At 42.4% G+C, this 23,335-nt stretch overlaps 1 protein-coding gene across 4 annotated transcripts in view; it reads left to right on the top strand.

Moving 5' to 3' along the window:
• Positions 1–1,607: 1,607 nt before the first annotated feature.
• PLOD2 (procollagen-lysine,2-oxoglutarate 5-dioxygenase 2) overlaps positions 1,608–23,335 on the top strand; it is a 94,983-nt gene continuing 73,255 nt past the window's right edge. For 2 of the 4 annotated variants that reach the window (XM_023621063.2, XM_023621062.2), the window contains exon 1: positions 1,811–2,164. In XM_023621063.2, the coding sequence (XP_023476831.1) occupies positions 1,984–2,164 (181 nt within the window). In that variant the 5' untranslated portion in view covers positions 1,811–1,983. Of the gene's footprint in view, positions 2,165–23,335 lie in introns of all 4 variants that reach the window. The other 2 variants (XM_023621065.2, XM_023621066.2) reach the window with 2 other exon arrangements.

Genomic DNA, 23,335 nt, shown 5'->3' with positions numbered 1-23,335 from the left:
ACTTGCTTTATACAAGCCTTACAGTCCTGACCCTGTGAGCCTTAACAGAGAAGGAGGAATGTCATGGTAACCTGCAATTGTTGATGGACTTTGCAATTGAAACACACACACACTTGTGATGTAGAGAGGCTGTAAGCGTGCATGGAGCCAGACGGGGTGTGGGGGGCAGAAAGCCAGGTTCTAACCATGCAAGTTCTTGAAGATAGTAGAGAACTAGGGATGCAAGAAGTCAAGTTCGAGGAGTTGGGCAGAGTTCAGGCAAGAAGACAGGTTTGGCATTCTGGAGACTGAGATTTGGCCCGAAGACCAGCCATTCCTCGCAGAGTCCTCCGTCTCCGATGACTGTTGCTGTTTGCTTTCTGCCTGGTTTTATGGAGCGGCGCTGGCCACACACTGAGAGATGTTATTGAGGAATCCGTCTCCTAGCTTTTTCTTCTTCAAGCTAAATAAGCCTTATTTCATTCTTCTCTCAGGTCATACTTTCCATTTCTTTAATTATTTGTTACTCTTCTCTGAACTCTGTCCAACTTTCCTCTAAAAAAACTGAGACCAAACCTTCAAAACACAGTAATAACTGGCTTAGTTCTGGGCACAGGAAATGGTTCTTTCCCTAAAATGCCACACCCCAAGCAACATTTCTTTGCAGGTTTTCCTACCTGTGTTTAATGTGACCATTTAGTACTCATCTTCTCTAGATATCGTGGTACTTTTAGATAAAAGGAGATCATCACGGAACATATATTTTTCAACAATTTTATTTTAATTTCAAAGGCTCAGACTTGGAAAGGGTATTGGCTCAAATCTGGGTTTTTGTTTTTTCTATTTTAGGAAGACAGAGGTAGAAAATCCCAGAATACTACCGACCATACTGCCAGTCTGATTCTCTTTCTCCCACGAGACAGCTCATGTCACAAAACATATGGGACAAAATTGTCAGCTTTTGTCTTAATTTGTGCTTTGGCCCCCGCTCATCCCACCAGATTAAACACTGGGCTAGCTAAAGAGTATCTTCTCCTCAAGCAGTCATACAGCAAAAAGGAATTGGCTTAGACATGACTCAGAACTGGAACAGGAGAAGACGCGCCCGGGCGCGGAGCGCTCCGACGACACTGGGCGAGTACTTTTCCATGTGGCGGCAGGCAGGCCTTGTCAGGCACGGGCCCAGCTTACACGCGCAGCACGCGGCCGCCGCGGCACTGACAAGCCGCTGCTGGACGGAGTCTGCGCCTGTCCCGGCGCAGGCGGAGGAGGAAGACATGTCCACGGGACGATCAAAACTATCGGCTTACGGAGTAGAGTAAAAACAGGGCCTTCCGTCTGCAGGAGAAACCCAGCCCCGAGTTCACTGGGGGGGGGGGGGGGTGGGGGCGGGTGGAGGTGGCGTCCCTTTCCACGGCTTGGAGGATGGCGAGGTCCCACTCAACCAAGGCTGCCGCGGATGCGCAGTCCCCCCGACCGCGGCGCAGACCCCAGCCCGAGAAGGGCGACCGCGCCCCCTGCGGGGCCCGCGCAGCTCGGGGCGGGGGCGCGGGGGGGGACCGAGGGGGCGCCCCTCCCCGCTCCCAGGCCCACTCCCCGGCGAGGCGCGCGCCGCCCGCGGCCGCCGCAGCCCTGCGTGAGCCGCCACACGTAGCCCAGACACGCTTTAAATAGGTCCAAGCTGAGCGCACAGCCCCAGACGTGGGCCCGGGCGCCGGCGACCGCAGGGGCGCGCGCAGCGGGTCAGCCGGCGGCCAATAGCCGGGGTGCGGCCCGCCCCGTTGCCTCCCCCTCGGGGAGCCTATAAACCGCCCGCGGCGCCGGGGGTGCCAGCCCCGCTGAGCCTCCGCGACGGCCGACTCCGCCGCGGGCCCGCAGCACGCACTTGGTCGCCCGCCCCCCGCAGTCGCCGGCCGGGGCGGCCCGGGCCCCCGCGCTCTCGCGAGAAGTGGGCCGTGCGGGGCGGTGGGGAGCGGAGTCCGCGCGGGCCCTCGGGGGCCGAAGATGGGGTGGTGCGCGGCGAGGCCGCGGCTGCTGCTGCTGGCGCTCGTCCTCCTGCCCCGGCGTCCCTGCCTGGGGGCAGACTCGGAGAAGGCCCCCGGCATCCCCACAGGTGAGCCGTCCCGCGAGGCTCGGCCGGGTGGGCGGTTCATTCATCCGCCTCCCGGCGCGCGGGACTCGCCAGGTGAGTCGGGGCGGGCCGGTCCCCTCCGCCCCCGGGCCGTAGAGGTGAGGAGGTGGGAGCCCGTCCTCCTCCGGCCGCCGAGGTGGCGGGGGGCTTGACGCTCCCCGGGGCCCCCGAGGGGCGTGGGCGGACTGTCCCTCCGCCCTGCAGCGCCTAGGTCGTCCCCGGAACCGCGCTCGGGCGCTGTGTCCCCCGGGGAGCGTGGGAGCGCCGCCCTGCCGGCTCCGGGAGTTCTCGGGGACCTGAGAGCGCACCAGCTTCGCTTCTGCACAAGTGGGGGTTTCCTTTTGGCCTTGCAGGTTCCCGGGCACCCACATTTTCCCCGCAACTTTTTCTCCTTCTTTCCTGGAGTTGGCATGACTTATCCGTGTTGGACGAGGCAGTCTTTCCCTTGTGACCTAAACACGGGGCTCAGTGTACTTTCTGATTGATGGTGACACATTCCTTCCAGCGCCCCAGGAAGCAGCCGGTAACACCTATGCCTTGCCAAAAACAACGCTCAGAACCTTGGTTGTTTTCCGTAAGGCTCCCGGGTCCCTCCAGGCGGCAGCCTTGCTGCTTCGGGCTTTGGAGGGGAAGCCGTGGACGCGCAGCTTCTCCCCCAGCCAGCCTCTTCCTAAGCCTGGTGCCGTGTCTTGTTTTCAGAAGGAACTACAGCAAATAGTCTAGTCAAGTTCATGTAAAACAAAACTTTTTACATTCAGCCAGATTAAAGAGAGCCTCACCACATGTTTCTTTAAACATACTTTGCTGCCGTTTGCTGCACATGAGACATCCTTGGAGTTTTCCGCTTTTGTGCGCTAACTCTGCTCAAGTCTCTGAAATTAGATCTTAGATTTAAATGTCCTCTTGCTATACTTTTTTTTTTCCTAATTAGGAGCATTTAGGCACTTTTTCTTTTTCTGCTTGAACTTTCCTTAAGCACAAGGATGGAAATTTCTATTTCAGGTTTCCATTCACTAGTTGACATTTGGTGTAGAGCTTAGCTAATCCATGTAGCAATAGTTTTGTCCTCATCTTTAAGTGTTTCAGAAAACTGCAGTGGACTAAGATGCCCATCTTTCTACATTCCTGCCAAACAGTACTTGCTTTGTTAGCTTGAGAAACTTGAGCGTTCAGATGGATTTCTGTCAGTTACATGATGCTTTTCTTTCTCTCAGATATATGATGGGTTTAAAATGGGTTTCTGAACCCTGTGTGGTTCCTTTAAATTTTCATAACTTTAGAATTTTCTTTTAGCGTAACACTAAAAACACTAGTGTAACACTAGAAATTAGACAAGTAAATTGCCTTTGGCAAACTTGGAAATGGAGATTTTTAAAAAAAATTTCCCCAGAAAAATGACTTTCTTTGTTGAAGCATCCAAGAAGACTTACTGGGAAATTAAATAACCTCCAAGGGCTTTGCTACTTTAGAGGGACCTCTTCAGCCTTTGTATATTTTATTTCACTTTGTTACCAACACCCTTTACTTTTCATAGAAGGCGTCTCTTTGTAGCTGACTTTAAGTTTATAGTCAAAATCATCTTCCTTTCCTACTCTTGCTTTTAAATTTTATGAAGATAGTAAAATTTTAATGTATTGTAACGTCAGAGAAAGGGAACTTCAGATACAAACGTTTTCATCAGTAAATGACCACTTAAAACCCATTGCTGAAACCTGAGGACTGGTTGCTTTTGGGGGGTGGGTATGGGGATTTTAGTTATCGCCTAAATGCAGGAAAATATTAGTTAGTAATAGGTGGAGCTAGCAGTAGCTAGTTGGTTATGAACTTTTGCATAGGTAGATGTGGTAAGCTAATAAATATACACGGTGCACTGCTTGATAAGATGGCTAGAATCATGGACTCTGTTCCATTTTGTCCCTAAAATATTACAACTGAAAATTACTAAATTGGAAAGTTTATATTTATCTATGTAAATATCAAGCAAACTTTAGAATTCTAAGTTGTCTGGTTTAATAGGAAGTCTAAGAAGAATGCTTATCATCTCTAACCCCTGATATTTGTCACCATGTCCCAGGTTGCCATGAAGAAATAGATTAGACCAGGGTTTCTTGGCCCTATTGACATTTTGAGCTAGATAATTTTTTGTTGCGGGGCTGTCCTGTGCACTGTAGGATGTTTACCAGCATCCTTGGCCTCTCCCCACTAGCTGCTAGGAGAACCTCCTCTAGGTGCAGGAATGAAAAATGTCTCATATTGAAAAATGGCCAAATGTCTCCTGAGGGGCACAGTTGCCCAGGATTGAAAACCACTGGATTGGACAAATCTGTGTGTAGTTGAGGCAATGTGGCATTATACTGTTACTGGAATGATAATAGGGACTCTTTTTTTGAAAGCAAATATTTATAGTGATTTTCCATTTTTCCGCTGTAGTAGAGAATGTGCCATTTGAATCACACTAATCAATTTTTGGAGTATAGTTTTTCCTAGCTTTGATGCTGTGTGTTGACCAGAGTTGAGAACCTTGCTTTTATATTTACTGAGCGTTCTGCTGTGTTCATTCTTTTTTTGGTTGTTCCTTTGTTATTAGCATGGAAAGAATCTAAGCAAGATTTTGATTAAAAACAATCATTTTCTCCTAGAATCATTTATGGGAATTTTATCTTAAAATTTTATCCCCATGGGAGCTTTTGAGCCCAAAACTCTCCTGATAAGTGTCAGTAAATCCAGTTCATACTCTGCTCTACCTTTCCTGCACTTTTCTGCCTTCTAGACGAGAGAAGGAGCAGAATGGATGTATTCCTGCCAAACGTTTACAACCAGGCCTCCAGACCTGCATCAAAATCTTTTTGGTTTTCTAGGGTACCTTGACTATTCTATGATCTAAATTGGAAAGAAACCAAGTTTGGGGCAAAAATGGAGGAAATGGTTTCAGGTGTTTCTGTCAAGACCAGTATTTTTCAACCATGTTCATTTATAAACTCTTTAATTTACGCTGGCACATTCAAGGAGGAAAGGAAAGGTTTGTCCGTATCTGCTGATGTAAACCGGTAATTTGCGGGGTGGAGAGGGAAAGACCAAGGTCCTAGAGAAAGCTCTGGAAGGAAGAGAGAGAGGCTTGTCTTCTGTGTACTTTGTGTCCTGGACTCCAGCCGCTCAGAACGACTTGTCATCCTTAAATAGACTGTGCCTTTTATTTCAGGATATAAAAACAGCCATACAAACAACTCTACAGAATGTGAGGGCAGGAAATGAAAATTAAATTGAGATAGCCTTTTCTATCCATCACACTGACTAAAGCATTTTAAATATAAACTGTGATCGTACCAGCTGTTATGAGGATGGGAAGCACTCAAACTGTTGATGGAGGTGTGACATCGTTGGAGAACAGTTTAGTAATGTCTAGTGGAATTGTGAATCTGCATGTCCTACAATCCTAGATGTATACATGTACTGTACACACTCAGATTTCTATTTCTGCCTGTTCTCCTGAAATTCTGTTCATTGTTTAAATCTGGCTCCTGGGAAACTCTTACTTTTGCTATGTTTCTTTGGCTCCCTGTCTGACTTCTTAATGTAGCTGGTTTATATGAGACGTAACCTGCTTTGTGTGATAAATGTTGATATTTAATAAACTGTGAATTCTTTGAAGTCAAGGATTGAGTCTTAATTCATTTTGGGGTTCTTCACAGTACCCTCCCTGTTCTTTTAACACAAAGAAGTTTATGTCAGTTGAGTTTCTGGCTCACTTGGAGAATTATGAACAGCGGCACGCAGTCAGTGAGATTGCTAGCTGCTCTTTTTCACAGGATGTTCACTCATTTCACTGAGCTTCCCTTCTCTACCTGGGACCTGTGCGCTGCCACAATCTAGCAACTTAGTGATGAAGCATCAGGCAAGGTCTTGTTTCTGAGTTGTGGTGGCGACTCTGCTCCACAGGTAATATATTCTGCCCTACCTGCCATACCCAGTATAAAGCTGCCCCTTCACAATTACTTTCAGGTGGTCGGGTACCACAATCCTTTCCTTTTAATAGATGGTGAAATGGAGATGTGGAATGGTTCTGTAACTTGCAGAAGATCACATAGCTGGAAAGCAACAAAAGAGGGGCTTGTGCCCTTTCTTCAGGCTGTCCTCCGTGTCTCTTGATCTCTTCGTTGTTTTGTTGGACTTTTGGGACCTATGAAGAAGAAATAGAGACTGGCCATCAGAGCCCTGAAGAAGCAAATGGAATGCTTTGCTAAAATAGACGGCACCTAGTTTGTAGGTTTATGTAAATAGAGGGCAAAGGGATAGCCACAAGCTAAAGGAAAACTGGGCCCTTGCCCGAGGTGACAGACTATGACCCACATGCCAAATCCAATGGACCAAAAACAGCTACCTATTTTTGTTTGGCTAGTGAGCTAACGATGGTTTTTACATTTTTAGGTGATTGAAAAATATCAAAATACAAATAATATATCACGACAAGTGAAAGTCCTATGAAATGCAGTATTCAGGGTCCGTAAAGTCTGTGGGCTCACAGTCACATCCGTTCATTTACATGTTGTCCGTGGCTGCCTTGGTGCCACGAGTCAGAGTGGAGTAGTTGCCACAGAGACTCTATGGCCTGCAAAGTCTGAAATACTTACTCTCTGGCCCTGTGCAGAAGAACTTTGCTGACTCTCGCCTTAGGGGATGACATTCCCACTTGAGCTGTGTCTCCTGCAGATCTGTGCTGTCTTGGAAAGAGCTGGATTCTGGACAGTAGCTGCTGGCTCTGGGCATTTGAGAGGTCTGTTTTTCATTTTAGACTTTGCCAGTGATTCCTATGGTGTTCTCAATTCTAGCATAGAGCTTCCCCGTTATATCTTTTTAAACGGTGTGCTCGATGCTAACTAGCATGTACTGTGGTGTAAATAGTGTACTCCTGATCAAAAATGAATAAGACGCCCTGATGGCTGGTTGGAAAGGAAATGCATTTTTCTTCTTCAGAGCTTGTGTGTGTTTTAGAAATTTGGTCTGGAAACTTGGTTATGAATTTGTGGCTTAATTCCTGGGAGGAAATAATTAGCACATTTATCAATGAGTATTTTATTTTTCAACCATTGCTATAAATTAGGCTAAGCCGAGAAATTGGTGGCTTTTAAAGTGACAGATCTTTTTCATTTACGTTTTACTGGTTTGCATTTACTGTGGTGTGCTTGCTTCGCTAAGCTAAACGTAAATAACAGAACTAATTTTCAGAGCTATTGAGATTTTACTTAGCCAAGAAATAGTTATCCAGAGTAGTAGAATTATTAACAGTATGTTACGATTTGTTGTCCTTATGTTACTTACTAGCTTAAGGCCTCAGTGTGGCAAGCTGTGTTTGGTGCTGCTGCTAGTGAAGTTGGTGTAGCAGTACAGAACTGTTACCTCCCGGTTAACTGTGTCACAAGAATGCCCCTTCAAAAGATACTGCTTATAGTTTAAAAATACAGTAACTTCAAATAAGTTTTAATGTTTCCCACTCAGGATAACTTTACTTTAAAACAAAATTCAAAGAGTGGAGGTATGTTATTTTTATACCCAGAGGAAGGATTTCCATTACATATTTTCTTTTGTGTGTTAAAAGAGGGAACTCAACTTCTGTTAATAATTTTAATTTAGTTTTTGAATATAAATCTCTTTGTTAAAAAAAGAACTGATTCAGGTTAGTGCATTTACATACTTAGTTACTAAATTGATTCATAAGTATTTTTCAGACCTTAATTGTATTAGTAGCATACTGTAGCAGTTTTGGAAAATCATTTTTTATTCCTATTGAAATGTGGCTATATCTCCCCTTCTTAAATTAATTTCTTAAAGGAGATGTGATTAGGTCAGACAATGCTTAATTTGTTAGTGTGGAAATATGCTTTATTTACTATTTTTACTCTGCTACGAGAAATTTGGCTTAAAATTTAGTCCGTATAAGCTTAGAAATTAAATTTTTTCCAATTATGGAGAAAACTTTGAGCAAATAGCGAGTAGGGAGTCTTTGCTTTTGTTTCAAGAACAATCCACACTGAAATCTTTTCTCTTATGGTTCTTTTTAACTTTTACTCTTCCCACAGGAAGTTTCCGTTTCCATGCAAGTTTCTGAGTGTTGGGGACACTCCTCGGTCAGTATCAAGACACAGTGACGGGATCTACTATGTCTGAGCATCCTCTCCCTTTGGGCTGAGGGCTCGTATTTCCTAGAACTACTGTTATTTATAATCAAAATCTTCACTAGAAATGAAAAAGAAATCACCTACATTTAAATTTCAATACAATTCAAAGAACTTGCTTATTATAATAAATATACACTATAAAGCTTTTAAAACACGTAACACTTTTGGAGGACATACAGCTAAAATGAGGGGCTAAATGGTCAGGAAAGTGTTTCTAACAAACGTGGTTGAGTTTCTAAGATGAGCCAGGGTTAAAAGGAAATCTCATTTGTTATATTGATTGTTATATTGCTTTCGTTATTTTGGACGCATAAGACATCCTAGTGTTTATTACATTAACTGATCATCTGCTCATTTTCTTTAGAGTTATATTCTCAAATTTTTAAAGGAATGCTATTTAGTTTCTAATTCCTTTTATTCTGCTTTAAATTTTCTTCCAAAGAGAAAGAGGGAGATGGTTTTCCTATGACTTAAATGCTGTGGTTCTGCTCCTCTGTGCTGTGGACGCCATACAGTCAAGATTCCTAGGGCACCCAGGAATTTTCAAACACACGCAGTGTTTATCGCTCTCACCTGCCACCCCTCTCCCCTAAGTCAGCCCCGGATGCTCAAGGGCACTAAGGAGATGTTGAGTATGTGTCATGCCACACAGCCTCACCCTCTGCAGTGCAGCGGCAAGTGGAAGAGTACGTGGAATCCTGGCATCTTGGGTTCCTGATTCGGGGGCTTTGTTCCTGAAAAGCCTCAGAGGCTATACATCTTAATTCCGGTGACCACAGAGCCCCATCACAGCCAATGTCCTATTAGCAGGGCTCTGTCATTGAGTAGTTTGTTGTTTAGCTGGTTTGCAGCTGCAGCTTTTATGGGGCCTTAGGACGCTAATTACTTATAGGTGCTACACACAAGGCTAAGAAGGGAGCTAGTTACTTCTAGATTTTTAAAATGATTCATTCTCAAACCTTTTCTTCCTGGTTCTAGCAGCATACTAAACACCAGTAGTGATTTCAGCATCTCAAAAAATAATTCAAAAAATATAAAATTTAAATTATTTCTTAAAAAAAAAGAAACTGGCTAAGGGTTTGCAGGCAGACTAAAATGACCTCCCTAATTCAGTCACCTGGGGCAGTCATACAGCGCTGTTATGCAGAGGGCAAACTGGCCTTTGATGGGATTTTCCAGGCATGCCTGAGGCAGCTCTGAGGCCCCTTGTCTGCAAGGTGCCCCCTCTTCTGCTACAGCCCTGCTGGGTCTTTCCTGGCCTCCAGCTGGCACCACAACTGTGACCAGAGAGGCTTGCTCGTCCAGAGCCTCTGAAATTCCTGTCGGCCACGTCTAGAGAAGGACAATTCTCCTTTTCTTCTTAGTTTAGTTTAAACAGGGTTGGAATTTTTTAAACAGTGACTTTACTAGGTAACCAAGGGCAAAACAAAACAAAACCCAAACTGGAAAATCACCAAAGCAAAGAAGTGAACAGAGTTGCAAAGTAGAGACTCAGAGTTCTTATTCTACTCTGACTCTAGTTAGAGACCCACACACCTGGCACATCCTCAGGGGTTCATAGGTTCTGTGTCCTTGCTCAGCTTTTCTTCCTCACTCTGATCTCGTTCCTCACTTCTTACCATTTTCTTTTACACAGACGGCTCTTTCTTATCCAGGGTTGTAGTCTATGAAATCCATGGGTAGATACATGTTAATAGGTTGTGAAAAAATTAAAAACATACATATTTTGGTCTCTGCTCCCGGTTTCTGCTAATATTTGGTCTTTGACCCCCATTTCTGACACAGAGCTCCTAAAACCCTTGGAATTTCCTAGGAGCGTCTTTTGTTCTGAGATGGCTCTTGCTGGGCTCCCGGATGGGGCCGGTCACTACAACAGCCAAGCCATGATTAGAAGCTTGGAGCTTTCAGCCCCGCCCCCATCTTCTGGAAAGGGAGAGGGTTAGAAGATAGTTTAATAATCAATCTTGCCTTCGTGATGAAGAAATCCCTGAAGTTTGGGGTTTGGGGAGCTTCTGTGTTGGTGAACACATCTCCACGCTAGGGGATTAGTGCCCCCAATTCCATGGGGACAGAAGCTCCTGTGCTCAGGATCCTTCCAGACTTCGCTCTGTGTATCTTTTCATCTGGAGTTCGTGTGTATCCTTTAAAATATCCTTTGTAGTAAATCAGCAATAGTAAGTGAACTTTTCCCTGGATTCTGTGAGCTGCTCAAGCGAATTATCAAAGCTCAGGAAGGGTCTTGGGAACCTCTGATTTGTAGCCAGTAAGACAGAAGTTGTGGCTAACCTGACGTCTGCAGCGGGGCAGTCGTGTAGGACCCAGCCCTTAAGCTGCGGGGTCTGCGCTGATTCTGGTTGAGTTGAATCGAATTGCAGGACACTCAGCAGGTGTGGGAGAATTGGTCGGTGTGGGGAAAACCCACAAATCTGGTGCCAGAAGTATTCTGTGTGAGTAGCAGAGGAGAAATACGATAGTGTTTTCCCTAGACATAGGTGGACTAGATATTTTCATAGTTTCTTAGGGACATAGTAGGATAAGCCGAGCCATGAGGCAATCTCTTTTCTCCCGTGGGTGAAAGTTTCCATGCAGTTTTGCCTATAACTCTTTTGGTACTGCTTTAATTCTTTGAGTAGTAATTTACATTTGCTTGTCTGACTCTACAAACTTTAATAAATATGCATTTATTTAATTAACTAAACTTTCAAAATTCTCCCAGAGCACATTTTTTCTAGAGGTTACCAACAGTATTGTAACTTCTTAGACACAAATGTAGGCTAAGAATAATTCCTATTGTATAGTAATACTCTGCAGTGTGACAAATTACTAGTTCAAAATTTAATTCGGCTGCTATTTGTTGAAGGCTAGTCTGTGTTCTGAGTTGCCTTATGTAACTCAGGGGGAAAACAGAGGAAAAACCGTGGAGGAAAAATAGAAAAATGAAACACAACAAACAAAAAATACACCAGGCTCAGTTCCTGTTCCACACTGAAATTCTAAGATCCTTTCAGGAAAAATGATGCATATGTAACATGAACAAATCAAAGAGGCACTTATGGGGAGGCAGCCTGGCCCCAGGGAGGAGCGTGGACATCGGGCATCTGCAAACCTCGATCTGAGTTCCAGCCCTCCGCTCACCAGCCTTGCCTCCCGGACTGCCTTTGTAATTTATGATCTTTCTAGCTCTGTTACTTGATGTTTCCTGAATTCTAAGTGTTAGGATGTGTGGTTGAGATAAAAGTGCTGTGGGAGTCAGAAAAGGGGCCTCAAAGAAACTTACTATTAAATGTATCTGTTAGGCCAAAGGAAGCGGAGATATAAATGTTTTGTATTTTAATATTCTAGTTATTCCATCAGGAGCTGGACTTAGGCCTTGATATTGCTTTTTTCCTAATTAAATTTTGATATAGAGGTAAGAAAGTAAAGCCAAGAATAACTGGAATTAAATTTACATTTAAAAGTATTGCAAGTGTTTTATAAGAGAGGAGAAAACAGTCTGCTGTTTATCTGGAGCTATTTTCCATCTTCTGAGAAGAATCACATACTCTTTGGTAAATTTAAATATTATAAGCTGTTTTTAAAGATACCTTTATATTCCTGTGTTTCAGTCCTGACTGTTTAAGTCTTATTGGTTAATGAAAATGATGCTGGTAGCTCTTTAGAAGTTAAAGAATTTTTTAAATGAAATGTGCTGTTTAAAAATTGGAGGCTCTCCTCTCAGTTGTTCCTGAAACAGTTGTCAAAGCACCTAGATCTACTTTTTAGATTCATTAAGTATCTTTAACGTGTGATTGCATTTAGTAAACTAGAAACATGGTAAGTAAAAAGAAAGCTTATGGGAGGAAAGTATTTGGGTGCGTGTGTGTGTGTGTGTACACGTATGTGTTTGCCAGCCACAGAGGTTACTGTTAAGCCTTAAGAATGGAGTAGAAAGTCAGGATGCCTTTTGACCTGGACTTGCTTTGATGTACTGTTCGATCACTGTCACAGCAGTGTTTATTCTCCATGTCTTTGCACCTCTAGAACAGAACACATCTAGTGATTGGTATAGTCTTTGACTCAATCCTTGGAGGAGATGGTGGCGCCGAATGCTTTTTCTCTTCTTCTGGTGATTTGTCCCACTGTTTGTAGCAGGATTTTGTGTTCATTAAAGGAAGCAGTTCAAATAAAACAGTTGGACGGGGAAGAGGGTGCCTTAATTGTGAACACATACAGTTGTTACTTTTTCAAGTGTAAGATTACTAAATATCACAGAACCATTTAGTCTGGATGTTGTTTTTGGATATTATCTGTGATTTATTGAGTAAGCAAGTAAACATTAGCAGATGTTTCTCCTGCAGTTAGGTAAGGTTGAAGAAAAATCTTTTATTAAAATGATAAACTACTTCATATAAAGAAGTTGATACGTTTATGTCCCTCAATGGTAAGCATAGAGTTTTTTCATAGGGTATATAATCCCAAACAGCCGAATTCCCTCTTCTCCATAGCAAGTCGTTGAACGGCTCAGTTACCCCGGGACCAGCAGCACGTCGGTTGGTTATGGTTTATGGCTGAGGGGATAGGGAAGATTTTTCGGGTTGAAGTAAAAGATAAACTAAGAAGCTTACTTTAAAACTTAAGAAATGACTGCAACTGATAGTTATATCTCCTTTTCTTTTTTTTTTTCTGTCTGAGGAAGATTTGCCCTGAGCTAACATCCTTTGCCAATATTCCTCTTTTTTGCTTGAGGAAGATTTGCCCTGAGCTGTCATCTGTGCCAGTCTTCCTCTGTTTTGAATGTGGTTTGCTGCCACAGCATGGCCACCGATGAGCTGTGTAGATCCATGCCCGGGAACTGAACCTGGGCCGCCGAAGTGGAGTGTGCCAACGTTAATCACTAGGCCATGGGGCTGGCCCCTATATCCCCTTTTCTATGACTGGATTTAAATTCTTTGTAGGTGCAAGGTATGAGTTTTTCTTAATAAGTGTCAGCATAGTCCACACTTTAATTAGTTTATAGCACATTTGAATTTTAGAAAATCCTTTTGAAAATGAGTCCTATTCAGAAGAGGTGATGGGAGGTAGAGGTTAAGTGGAGAAGAGGAGGTCACAGTGCTTGCAAACATGTTAGAAAACTGTAAAATATGTGATTTGAATGGGTTCAAACAATTAATTCAGGTAAACCTGAGCAAGAAGTCACTGCCCCAAATGTTAGCAAAGGGGAATTTTGCTTATGCAAAATTGGACATGTCCTAGGCAGAAATATGATTTGAATATTTTCATATTAGGGATTTATTTATCTGGATTTGCTAATCGGTGGTGTAGCATTTTATATTAACCGTAATAAATTCCATGTCCCAGCCATTCTTGCTGTGTCATGACTCCTAGCCTGCAGTCTCGTGCGCTTGGACCCTGGTGGGATGTGCACACCGAGCCAGTGTGCGGTACTGGATTTGCTCTTCATTTGGTTGCAGGGAATTAGCTGGTTGCCTTGGTGATCAGCAGAGGTTCAAAAACACAGACACTGTGCCTCTTTGATGCCAACCATGGATGCATTCCCTGGTGGAAGAGGGCACTTCACATCTCTTGGTAGTTCTGATAAATTGAGATACCAGTCTGTTGTACTTCGAATTATCTGGAAAGCTGTGTCGGTCCCACTTTCATCCTGAATATATTACTAAGAATCTGAGGAAGATGCTATATTACTCCTCAAACACTGGGGCAACTGCCGAGGCAGTATGGAAGAGGATGTCTGCTTCCTAGTCAGAGTGGGTCCACCGTACAGGAAGTGGGGTAGACACCTCTAACTGAGAATTAAAGGTTGTATGAGCTTGCCGGGCTTACTGGGATGCATGATTAATTTCAAGGTCAGGTGCTCATAAGCTGCTTGCATGCTAACTATGAAAGATGCCCTGTGGGAGACAGTGTAGGGTAATGCTTAAGGGGATGGAGTTTTCGAATCACACAGCCTGAATTTAGTTCCTCTCTCTACCACTTATTTGCTGGTTGTTGTTGGGATAAGTTACTTAACCTCTCTGAATCATGGTTTCTTTATAATGGTAATTGCCTCCTAGGGCTGATTTGAGGATTAAAGTTGATAATGCCAGTAAAAGCCTTCTTAGCATAGAGTCTGCAAACAGAAATTGCTCAATAAGTGTTACTAATGAATGTTATTATTTTAAACAGTGTAATTCTAATTAGCATTATTCTAAAGTGGAATCTCAAATGTATGGAATTAATTCTTGTGTTCTGATTAATAGTGGGGAGAAAAGTGTAGGCTGTCAATGAATTCTTGAAAATAAGTTTTACCAAGTGAAGATACAAAGACAGGCTTTTCTAAGGGAACTCAAAGGAAATAAATAGTAAGTTTAGTAGTGCAGTCTCTGTGGTGATGTTTTTTGATCACTTACTAAAATTCAAAACTTTGAAGTCACTTTTCCTCATTCCTCTGATTTATTCTTGATATTCAGATATGTTGAGTCAGCCATTATTTTCTCTCTGTGTGATTTTTGTTTCATCTATAATGGAAAGCATATATATATTATGTATATATATCTATATATCATTAAATATATCAAACGGATAAGACCTTTTTCTAACATAATCTTAATACTGTTGTCACACTCAGTAGTAGTTCCTTCATGGCATCCAGTACTTATTCAAGTTCACTCTTGCCCTCTTTTCTCAAAACTGTTTTTTTTATAGTTGGTTTGTTTGATCAGGATCCATTAATTTCTCCTCTTAGACACCCCTCTCCAGGGTATCAGCACCTTAGTCTAGGCTACAGATTGCTAAAAGTCTGGCATTTCTTTCTCTTAGGAGAGAAGAAGGAAAGCCTAGCAACCCTGATTGCCTTGCCGCGTGGCAGCCACAGCTGGCTGGCACTGAGGATGCTCTCCTTGTAGGTGGGGCTTGTGCACTCCTGTGCGCTGTAGCTCCCGCAGGACCTCTTCACTAATGTGTGTTTGCACCTCCTGGTCTGGGCACGCATCACAGAATGAAATAGTTATATCGCTTCTTAAATTACTACTCTGGCCTCATCTTTCCATACTAATCTTTCTTGAGTCCAGTGGCTCTTAACCAGGGGTAATTTTGTCCCCCAGGGGATATTTGGTAATGCCTGGAGACATTTTTTTGATTGTCATGAGTCGTAGATGCTACTGGCATCCTGTTTTAGAGGCCAAGGATGCTGCTAAAACATCCTACAATGCCCAGCAACCACGCCCCCCACTGACACACACAAGAAAGGATTATTTAGCCCCAGATGTCAGCAGAGCTACATTTGAGAAACTCTGCTCTAGTCTGATGGCGCATTTCTAATTTTACTGCCCTGTTCAGAAGCCTCCAGTTCCTTCTCTGTTTCCAAACGTATTTACCATTATTTCCCAACTTTCACTCTCTGTTCACACTGGGCTCCTCACTGTTCAGCCAAGATACCAGGCCTTTACCTTTTTCGTCCTATCTGTTTTTCCAGTTCCCTCCCACTGTCAAAATCCTGCTTATCATTTTTAAGGCCTCCATTTTGCCCATTCATGAAGCTGTTTTTGATGACACTTTGTCACAATATGTCCCCAAATCATTTTATTAGAACTGGAACCTTTCTTAAAGATGATCTGTTTGAACACTTTCCCTTACCACAGTCCCTGCTTCTCCCATGCGAGAAACTGAATCTCGAGGTGCTGAGTGATATATCCAAGGCGTCTGCTCCTGCTCTGTTCTCCCTTCCTTGCTGGCCTCCTGCGATATTATTCGCTAGTGTTTAATCTGCTACTTAATTAGATATTTAGTATGTTATCCTCAGTCTTTTCATGTGAATTAACTTCCTATTCTCAGCTGGCTTTTAACCCACAAGAGGACAGAGACAGCGTCTCTTATTGTGGGTACCAAATCTGTGAGTTGCTGTGCTCGGCACTCCAAGCCTCTGGGAGTTTCTTTGCCTGTAGGCCTTGCAGAGGGGTAGTCAGGTAACCCAGGGCTCACCGCACTCACGACAGATGGGAGGACTGGGCACCTGTGTCTGTTAGGGCTCCATTCAGGAGGGAGAAGCCATTTCAGATATCTGGCACAGAAGAGGATTTAACAAAGGTTGTTATGGGCTGACACAATTATTGGAAAGGCTGGGAGAGCCGGCCTTAGGCTGAGCCCCCAGCACTGACTCCTAGAACAGCAGAGAGAGTTGACCAAACCAGGAGGTCACTACCCTAGTCCCAGAGCAGGGAATCAGGAGGCTTCCCACAGAACTACGGAGTTACCAACATGCTGCTGTAAATAAAATTCAGGGATCAGGAAGCTGTCTCCATTGACTGCTGACATGAAGCTGGTGCCTAGACTCCAGAAAGCAGAATTCAGCTGCTGCCTCTGCAGCCTGTCTGTGTGTCTGTCTCCCTCTCTCCCTCCTCTCCCTTTCTTCCTCTCCGTCCCCTTTCCCTCCCCTCCCCTCCTATCCCCTCCCCTTGCCTGCCCCCCACACACAGTGGAAGACTGGAACACTGGTGTAGGGTAACCCACGTCTTCCGGATCATGCTTACCAATAGAAATGGCCAAAAGTAATGAGAAGACCATCTGTCTCCCAGATCTCATAGGAATGCATCTGGAACAAGGGACATAATTTATACCTAGAAGCTTAGCTCCAAGGGGTTTGTATTTATTTTTTCCTTGACTTTCTTCAGTAATTGTTCTTCTCAAAGCTTGACAAGTCATTCAATAATTTCAGAATTTTATGACGAGTCTTTGGGGCAGTAGGGACTCACCCGTGGGCTCAGCATTACGTGAAGCACATGCTCTGCTTACTGACGTGGAACTCTGTTATAAAGTTCCAAGATTGTGGATGCTTTCTCAAGTTTCAAGAAGAACAATTGCTAAAGAAATTCATGGGAAAAATGAAATAAAACTATAAAATAGAGGCAACTAAGTAATAGGAATTTATGCTCTCATCCTCCTCTTTTTTAGGCCAATGGGTCATAACTTCTGTGAGGCACAGTGTAGTGCAGCTATCTCATTGCAATTTTATAGTGTTTGACTTTCGATGATGTATTTTTTTATTTTCCAGTGCTTTCATCTTATACAACACTCTATTAATGTTCAGTAAATACTTAGCTTGCTAAAGTCACTTTTCTGAGATGAAACAACTAGGGCTTACTCAAGGCTTCTGAAACTTGAGAAGGTCAAGAGATAACAGAAAAATTCTGGCTCATTTAGGACGGAGAGATTTGACTTGACTCCACTTCTTAAGTATTCATGAAAGCAAAAGTACCAAAGAAAACTTTGTGGATCACCATAACTGTACTCGTAATTATAGGTTTATTTTTAGTGATTTTTATTTGAAAGTTTTGTTTTCATGTAACCCTTTTTTTGTTTTTGTAGTTTATTTGCTCATAGCAGAAACTACAATAAGCTTTTGGCTGAAACTTCTGCTGAGCATATCTACAGAGGAGTATCTTGTATTAGAATTAGAAGGTTGGTCTTCCTCAAAATTATTTGGAGTTGGGACAGGCAAATATTGTTTCATTTTACTTGACTTTACTTCTCTAGGCTCTAGGCTCTTCCCCATGGCATTTATTTATTTATTTACTTACTATTTTTTTCTTTGAGGAAGATCAGCCCTGAGCTAACATCTGTGCCAGCCTTCCTCTATTTTGTATGTGGGATGCCACTACAGCATGACTGATGAGCGGTGCTCGGTCCATGTTTGGGATCCAAACCCATGAACCCTGGGCCCTGAAGTGGGACATGTGAACTTAACCGGTACACCACGGGGCTGGCCCCGGCATTTATTTATTTTTAAGCTGCATTTGTTTTGCTTATTGTTCGTGACACTTCCAGGTGGTAAGGACACACACTTCGGTGCTAAAATGAGCAAACAAAACTGGATTGGAAGTGGTGGGTTAGGTTCATACATGCCTATGTAGGTTAATACGCTGCCATGGGAATTTTAGTTTTTTGGGTTTTGTGTGTGAGTTTAAAGTGATACATCTCAAAAATGTTTGCTTTCATTTTGGTGAAGATAAAAATCTTTGGTGAATCTGGATTTATTTTGATGACTTGTGGCCAGTGTGCAGTCAGATTTGCCATTTCTAATAATATTTTTCATCTGTAAATCATTCTAAAAGCTCTAGAAAGAAATGACAGAGCTTTTGTAAGAAATGTTGAAGCACCAGTAGGACTCAGTAAGGACCAGGGTATGACAGACTTCATGAAGATGGTATTACTTCACTTGAAAATTGTATTTTTGGTTGCAGTGAAAATATATGCATATAATTGAAAATGAAGACAATAGAAGAAGAAATTAAATTTGTTCATGATCCCACTATCATTAGTAAACAGTATAAAACATTGTGATAGTATTTTTTCCTTTTTTTTCTGTTCACTTATTTTCAGATGTTTTCCTTATAAAATTGGGAAACATGCACATACTGACAAGCATAAAGAGACAATGTTGTATTCTATTTTATTTGCAAAACTCTGTGTTGTATTTTCCCATGGCTTCAAATACTCTTCAAGTCATAATTTTTTTTTTTTTTTTTGAGGAAGATTAGCCCTGAGCTAACATCCACCAATCCTCCTCTTTTTTGGTGGGGAAGACTGGCCCTGAGCTAACATCCCTGCCTATCTTCCTCTACTTTATATGTGGGACTCCTGCCACAGCATGGCCTGATAAGCTATGCGTAGGTCTGTACCTGGGATCCAAACCTGGACCCTGGGCTGCTGAAGCAGAGCATGTGAACTTAACCACTGCACCATCAGGTGGGCCCCTTCAAGTCGTGATTTTTAAGTCACATTTTGATATCCTGTTTTGGGGTTATACCATAATTTGCGTAACTATTATCCTTATTATTGAATTTATAGTTCGTTTGCTATTTTGTACTAATAGAAATAATATTGTAGGGATGTTCTTGAAAATGACTTTGGTTTCTGTTTTCACAGGATAGGTCCAAGAAACAAAATGTTGAAATCAAAGGATGAGAACTCTTGTATTGTTTGTTACATATTGTCGAGTTGCTTTCCAGAAGGTTGTATGGATTGTCATCTCACCAGCAGCATATCAGATGGTCTGGTGTATGGAATTCTCAGCAGCATTACTCTTAAAAGAATCTCTTCCAGTTTTTAGGGGAAACTAGGGTTTGATTCTCTTTATCCTCCTTTTTTATTTCTTACATTTCTAGTGATTCATTTCTTTATTTGCCAAAATAAAAGCTTTTTTTATTTTGTCACCGTTTCTTCTGTGAGTTGCATATTCCTGTCAGTGGAGTATGCATTCTAGTGGAGTGAGGAAGGACAACAAACAGATGTATGGGACGGACATAAGCACTAAGAAGAAAGGTAAAATGGGATTGGGGTGAGAGAGCTGAGGCTGACAGCGCTGTTTTAGGTACTGTTTTCAAGGAGGGCGTTTCATACTGAGCAGAGACATGAAGCAGCAGGTTTTCCCACGCCTGCTTGAGAGGCAGGGAGGGGCTGGTGGTGGAAGAGGAGATCAGAGTGACAGTCAGGACCAGGTTACATAGGGACTTGGAGACTATGGTAAGGAGTGTAGATTTTATTGAGAACAAAAAAGGAGACTATTAGAATATTTGGAAGCAAAAAGACTCAAGACCTGTGTGAATTAGAATGTTACCTCCTCTGAATGGAGTAAGACTGGATTTCAAGCCCACTGTCCCCTTTGGCCACTTTGCTGGGTGGCTTTGTGGAGTACACCTGCTCGGCTATACCTTGTAGCCCTCAAGTGCCAGAGTTGCAGACGTCATTCTGGTGCCAGTGTAGGGAGCGGAGTGAAGTGGACAGGGATAAATGCAGGGAAATCCTTGGGAGGCGACTTCAGTACGCCAGGGCAGGGATGGTAGTCCCCCCTGGGCGAGTCACAGGAAGGTGGTGTGGGAAGGCTGGGTTCTGTAACGCTGACGGAATTTGCAGGCAGATTGGATGGGAGATGTGAGAGGAACAGAGGAGTTTAAGTTTTGCATGTTAAATGTTTAAATTTGCCTAAGTCGACATCAATTAGGAATACACTCTTACCTGCTGTTCTTTTATTCTCACGCTTGTTTACATGGACTGGAACCTTTTTGAGCGACTTTGGTGACTGTTTTACAGTTATTTTAGTAGTCACCATTATTAAAATTTATAGTCTTTTTCGGTGTCTATAATGTTGTTATCCAAGTGTTTATTCAGTAGAGAGCTGGTGCTGAAAAACAGGCCCCCACAGCAGGAACTTTGCAAGGGCGGGCGGGGTGTTGCCCTCCGGGAAGAAGGCCAGACAGCTGGTGTGATTCACTGGGCTGTGTTTGGGAGACAGCACTCTGCAAAGCGATAGTTAAAGTGCTGAGAAACTACAGAGCAGCTTGAAACAGACTTCAGTTTACAGAAATTGCTGTATAACCAAAGCAAGGCGGGTGGAAACAAGTAGGGGGACATCTGGCTTCAGGACCGTGGGTTCAGGGCCGCAGAGTCGGAGTCAGCTGTGCTTTGCACCCGCGCTGGGCGTAGGCCGTGTTTGATTTGATGGGAGATCGGAATGTGCTGATGAGGCCTTGCTCTTCTAGTTTGATGCAGTATGTTAATTAAAAACCTTGACTTTGAATTTAACACTTGCTGTTTGTTATTTATTATGCTTCAATATGTTTTAAATAGTTACTATGCTTAAATATGCAAGCACTGGGCTATTTATGTGCCCAGAAAATACTCCCCTCTTCTCTTGCTTTCCATTTAGTTCCATGGGAAAATTAATCTTGTAATATGAGAGATGTAGGTTTTGTAGTATTTTCTCTGACCGTCCTTTGTAGCTGGAAGAAGGTCTCTGATGATTCTGATATGTGCCACTCAGTTATCAGAAGGAGATGGAGGAAGACAAACTGGAAAAAGAGACTGAAAATGAATAGGCAAAAAGAGGGGAAAAAAAGTAGTGGAAAGAAACGTCAGGAGAGAAGGGTGTGATACAACTGGATAGTGAATTTGACACTAAACTTTTTTGCTAATTGAATCAAACAAGGAAACTTGTTGGATTATATAATTTTCTATTTACTGAAAAAATACACTTACACATTGATTTAAATGACAAAAATCTGTTTAGAAAAAATTAGTTTATTTTCATGAAGTACATTAAATAGCAGTAGATAGTAGCCTCAGTTGTGGTTTATTTAGAGTTACTTCCTAGTAACTCTAGAAAAGGGACATTTTCTTCATCTTTTTGAAAAGTAAGGGAGAAGTTGTATTAAATTGTAACTTGGTAATTTCTTTTCTGATGGGAACATTTGCTCAATGATACAGTATAGTAAGAGACATTGTTACTAATCCTCTAACTCTCTAAAGACAGAAATGAAAAAAATCCAGCATAGCTGACAAAGAGGGGGTCCCTGAGACATCAATATTGCTGGATTATATTTGATTTCGCCCCCTATACACACTGTTTCACCTGAACTCATCTTTCCTTCGGGTCTCAGTTTTAGTATGAATTCCTCAGAGTTCTTCCCTAACCTTCCAATTTCAAATAATTTCCTCTATTAAAATCTCTCATCTCATTCTTAGCATTTATCACAATTTCTACTTAGACTTATTTATGCAATTATTTGCTTACTGTCTGCCATCCGCACCCCTACTCCCTACTCTATTATAAGATCCATGAAGGCAGTGACTCAGTCTTCCGAAAGTATTTATTGATGCCTTCCTTCCAGAAATATTTATTGAGTGCCTACTATGTGTCAACTAGGAGTTGGGACACCATCAGCTCCTAGAGTTTACATTGTCCTAAATTCTAGCATTTGCTTTTTTATCATTGTATCTCTAATATTTAGCACAGTGCCTGGTTCACAGAGAACAGTCAATAACTGTTTGTGGAAGGAATGAAGATGAGAGCCATTGAAGATTATTTGTAGGGCTCAAAGGTAGAGTGGAGTCAGGGTTTAAGTCTGTAGTTTAGCGATATAAACTCCTGCACCTGGGGTTCCTTTCCTCTGTCACAGGCTGAAATTTCCAGATGCCCCAGCCTCTGTGCTACTCCCCTGGTGCACACGAGTTTCTCTCTATCCTGAAAAGGGAAATAAGAATAACCCAGAGATTCTGAATGATATTGGTCTGAGGTGGGTCTTGGGCATCATTATTTTTTAAAAGCACTTTAGCTGTCTATATTATACATGCAGGGTCCAAAATTACTAAAGGAAGAAGAGTATGGAATTTGTGTCTAAAGGGTTCTCTTCTTGTCCAATACTACTGGTTTTATTTTGGCAGAAGAATTGTAGGTAGGGTGTGTGCGTGTATGTGTGTGTATTTTTTTCCCCAGAGAAGTTTTGAATTTTTTCCTTGCCATTCTAATAATTATCAAAGCAACACAATTTTTCACCAAATACCATGGAAGCCTGAGATATTTTTCACTGCTTCAGTGTGAGAATGTTTTAGGTCAGTTTGATTTTTCTTTCAGTAAAAGCTAGAACCTCCCTGATGTTAGATATTATTTCATAAACTGCATCTGGGGAATGTGTACAGTTTAAGTAAGCTGCAAGATAAATCTCTAAAGGCTTCATGTAGTAGCGATCATTTTATTATTGGTGAACATTTTTGAAATACAGCAATTTTAATTTTATTGTAGTTAACTTTGTACTATTCTTTTTAGCCATAATTGATCTAAACATCCAGCTGTTTCTTTATATTACTTATGATTAAATATAGGAAAACCATTTACTGACTTGATTTAATACACAGTATGAGCAAATGAGTTTTCTACCTCCCAGTACCTAATAGATTATAAAAATTGTAGGGGGCAGTAACTGGAGAAACATACTGTGTTGATGATAGAAGTGGACATACTGACACTCAGACATCGAATTGGAGACCAAGAAATTAAAGGTCAGAAACAGCATGTGAAAACCGTTCTGTCTGGAGCCATTTATTGTGGGGGTAAATAGCCATGTAGAATTAGATGTGTTTTGGGGAATTACTGTATCACTGGAAAGGACAGTTAGACATGATCATGAAACGTCAGGAAGAGGTTAGATTTGTCTGGTATTCTTTGCTTAATTATAGTATTTTATAGAATGATTTCGACTAAAAAAGTATTTAGGGAAAGATGAAAGCGTCCGAGGTTTAACTG

The sequence above is a fragment of the Equus caballus genome, chromosome 16, assembly GCF_041296265.1.
Source record: "Equus caballus isolate H_3958 breed thoroughbred chromosome 16, TB-T2T, whole genome shotgun sequence".
NCBI classification, from domain to species: domain Eukaryota; kingdom Metazoa; phylum Chordata; class Mammalia; order Perissodactyla; family Equidae; genus Equus; species Equus caballus.
Note: the sequence above shows the minus strand (reverse complement) of the source record. Positions and strands in the feature narration are given on the sequence as shown.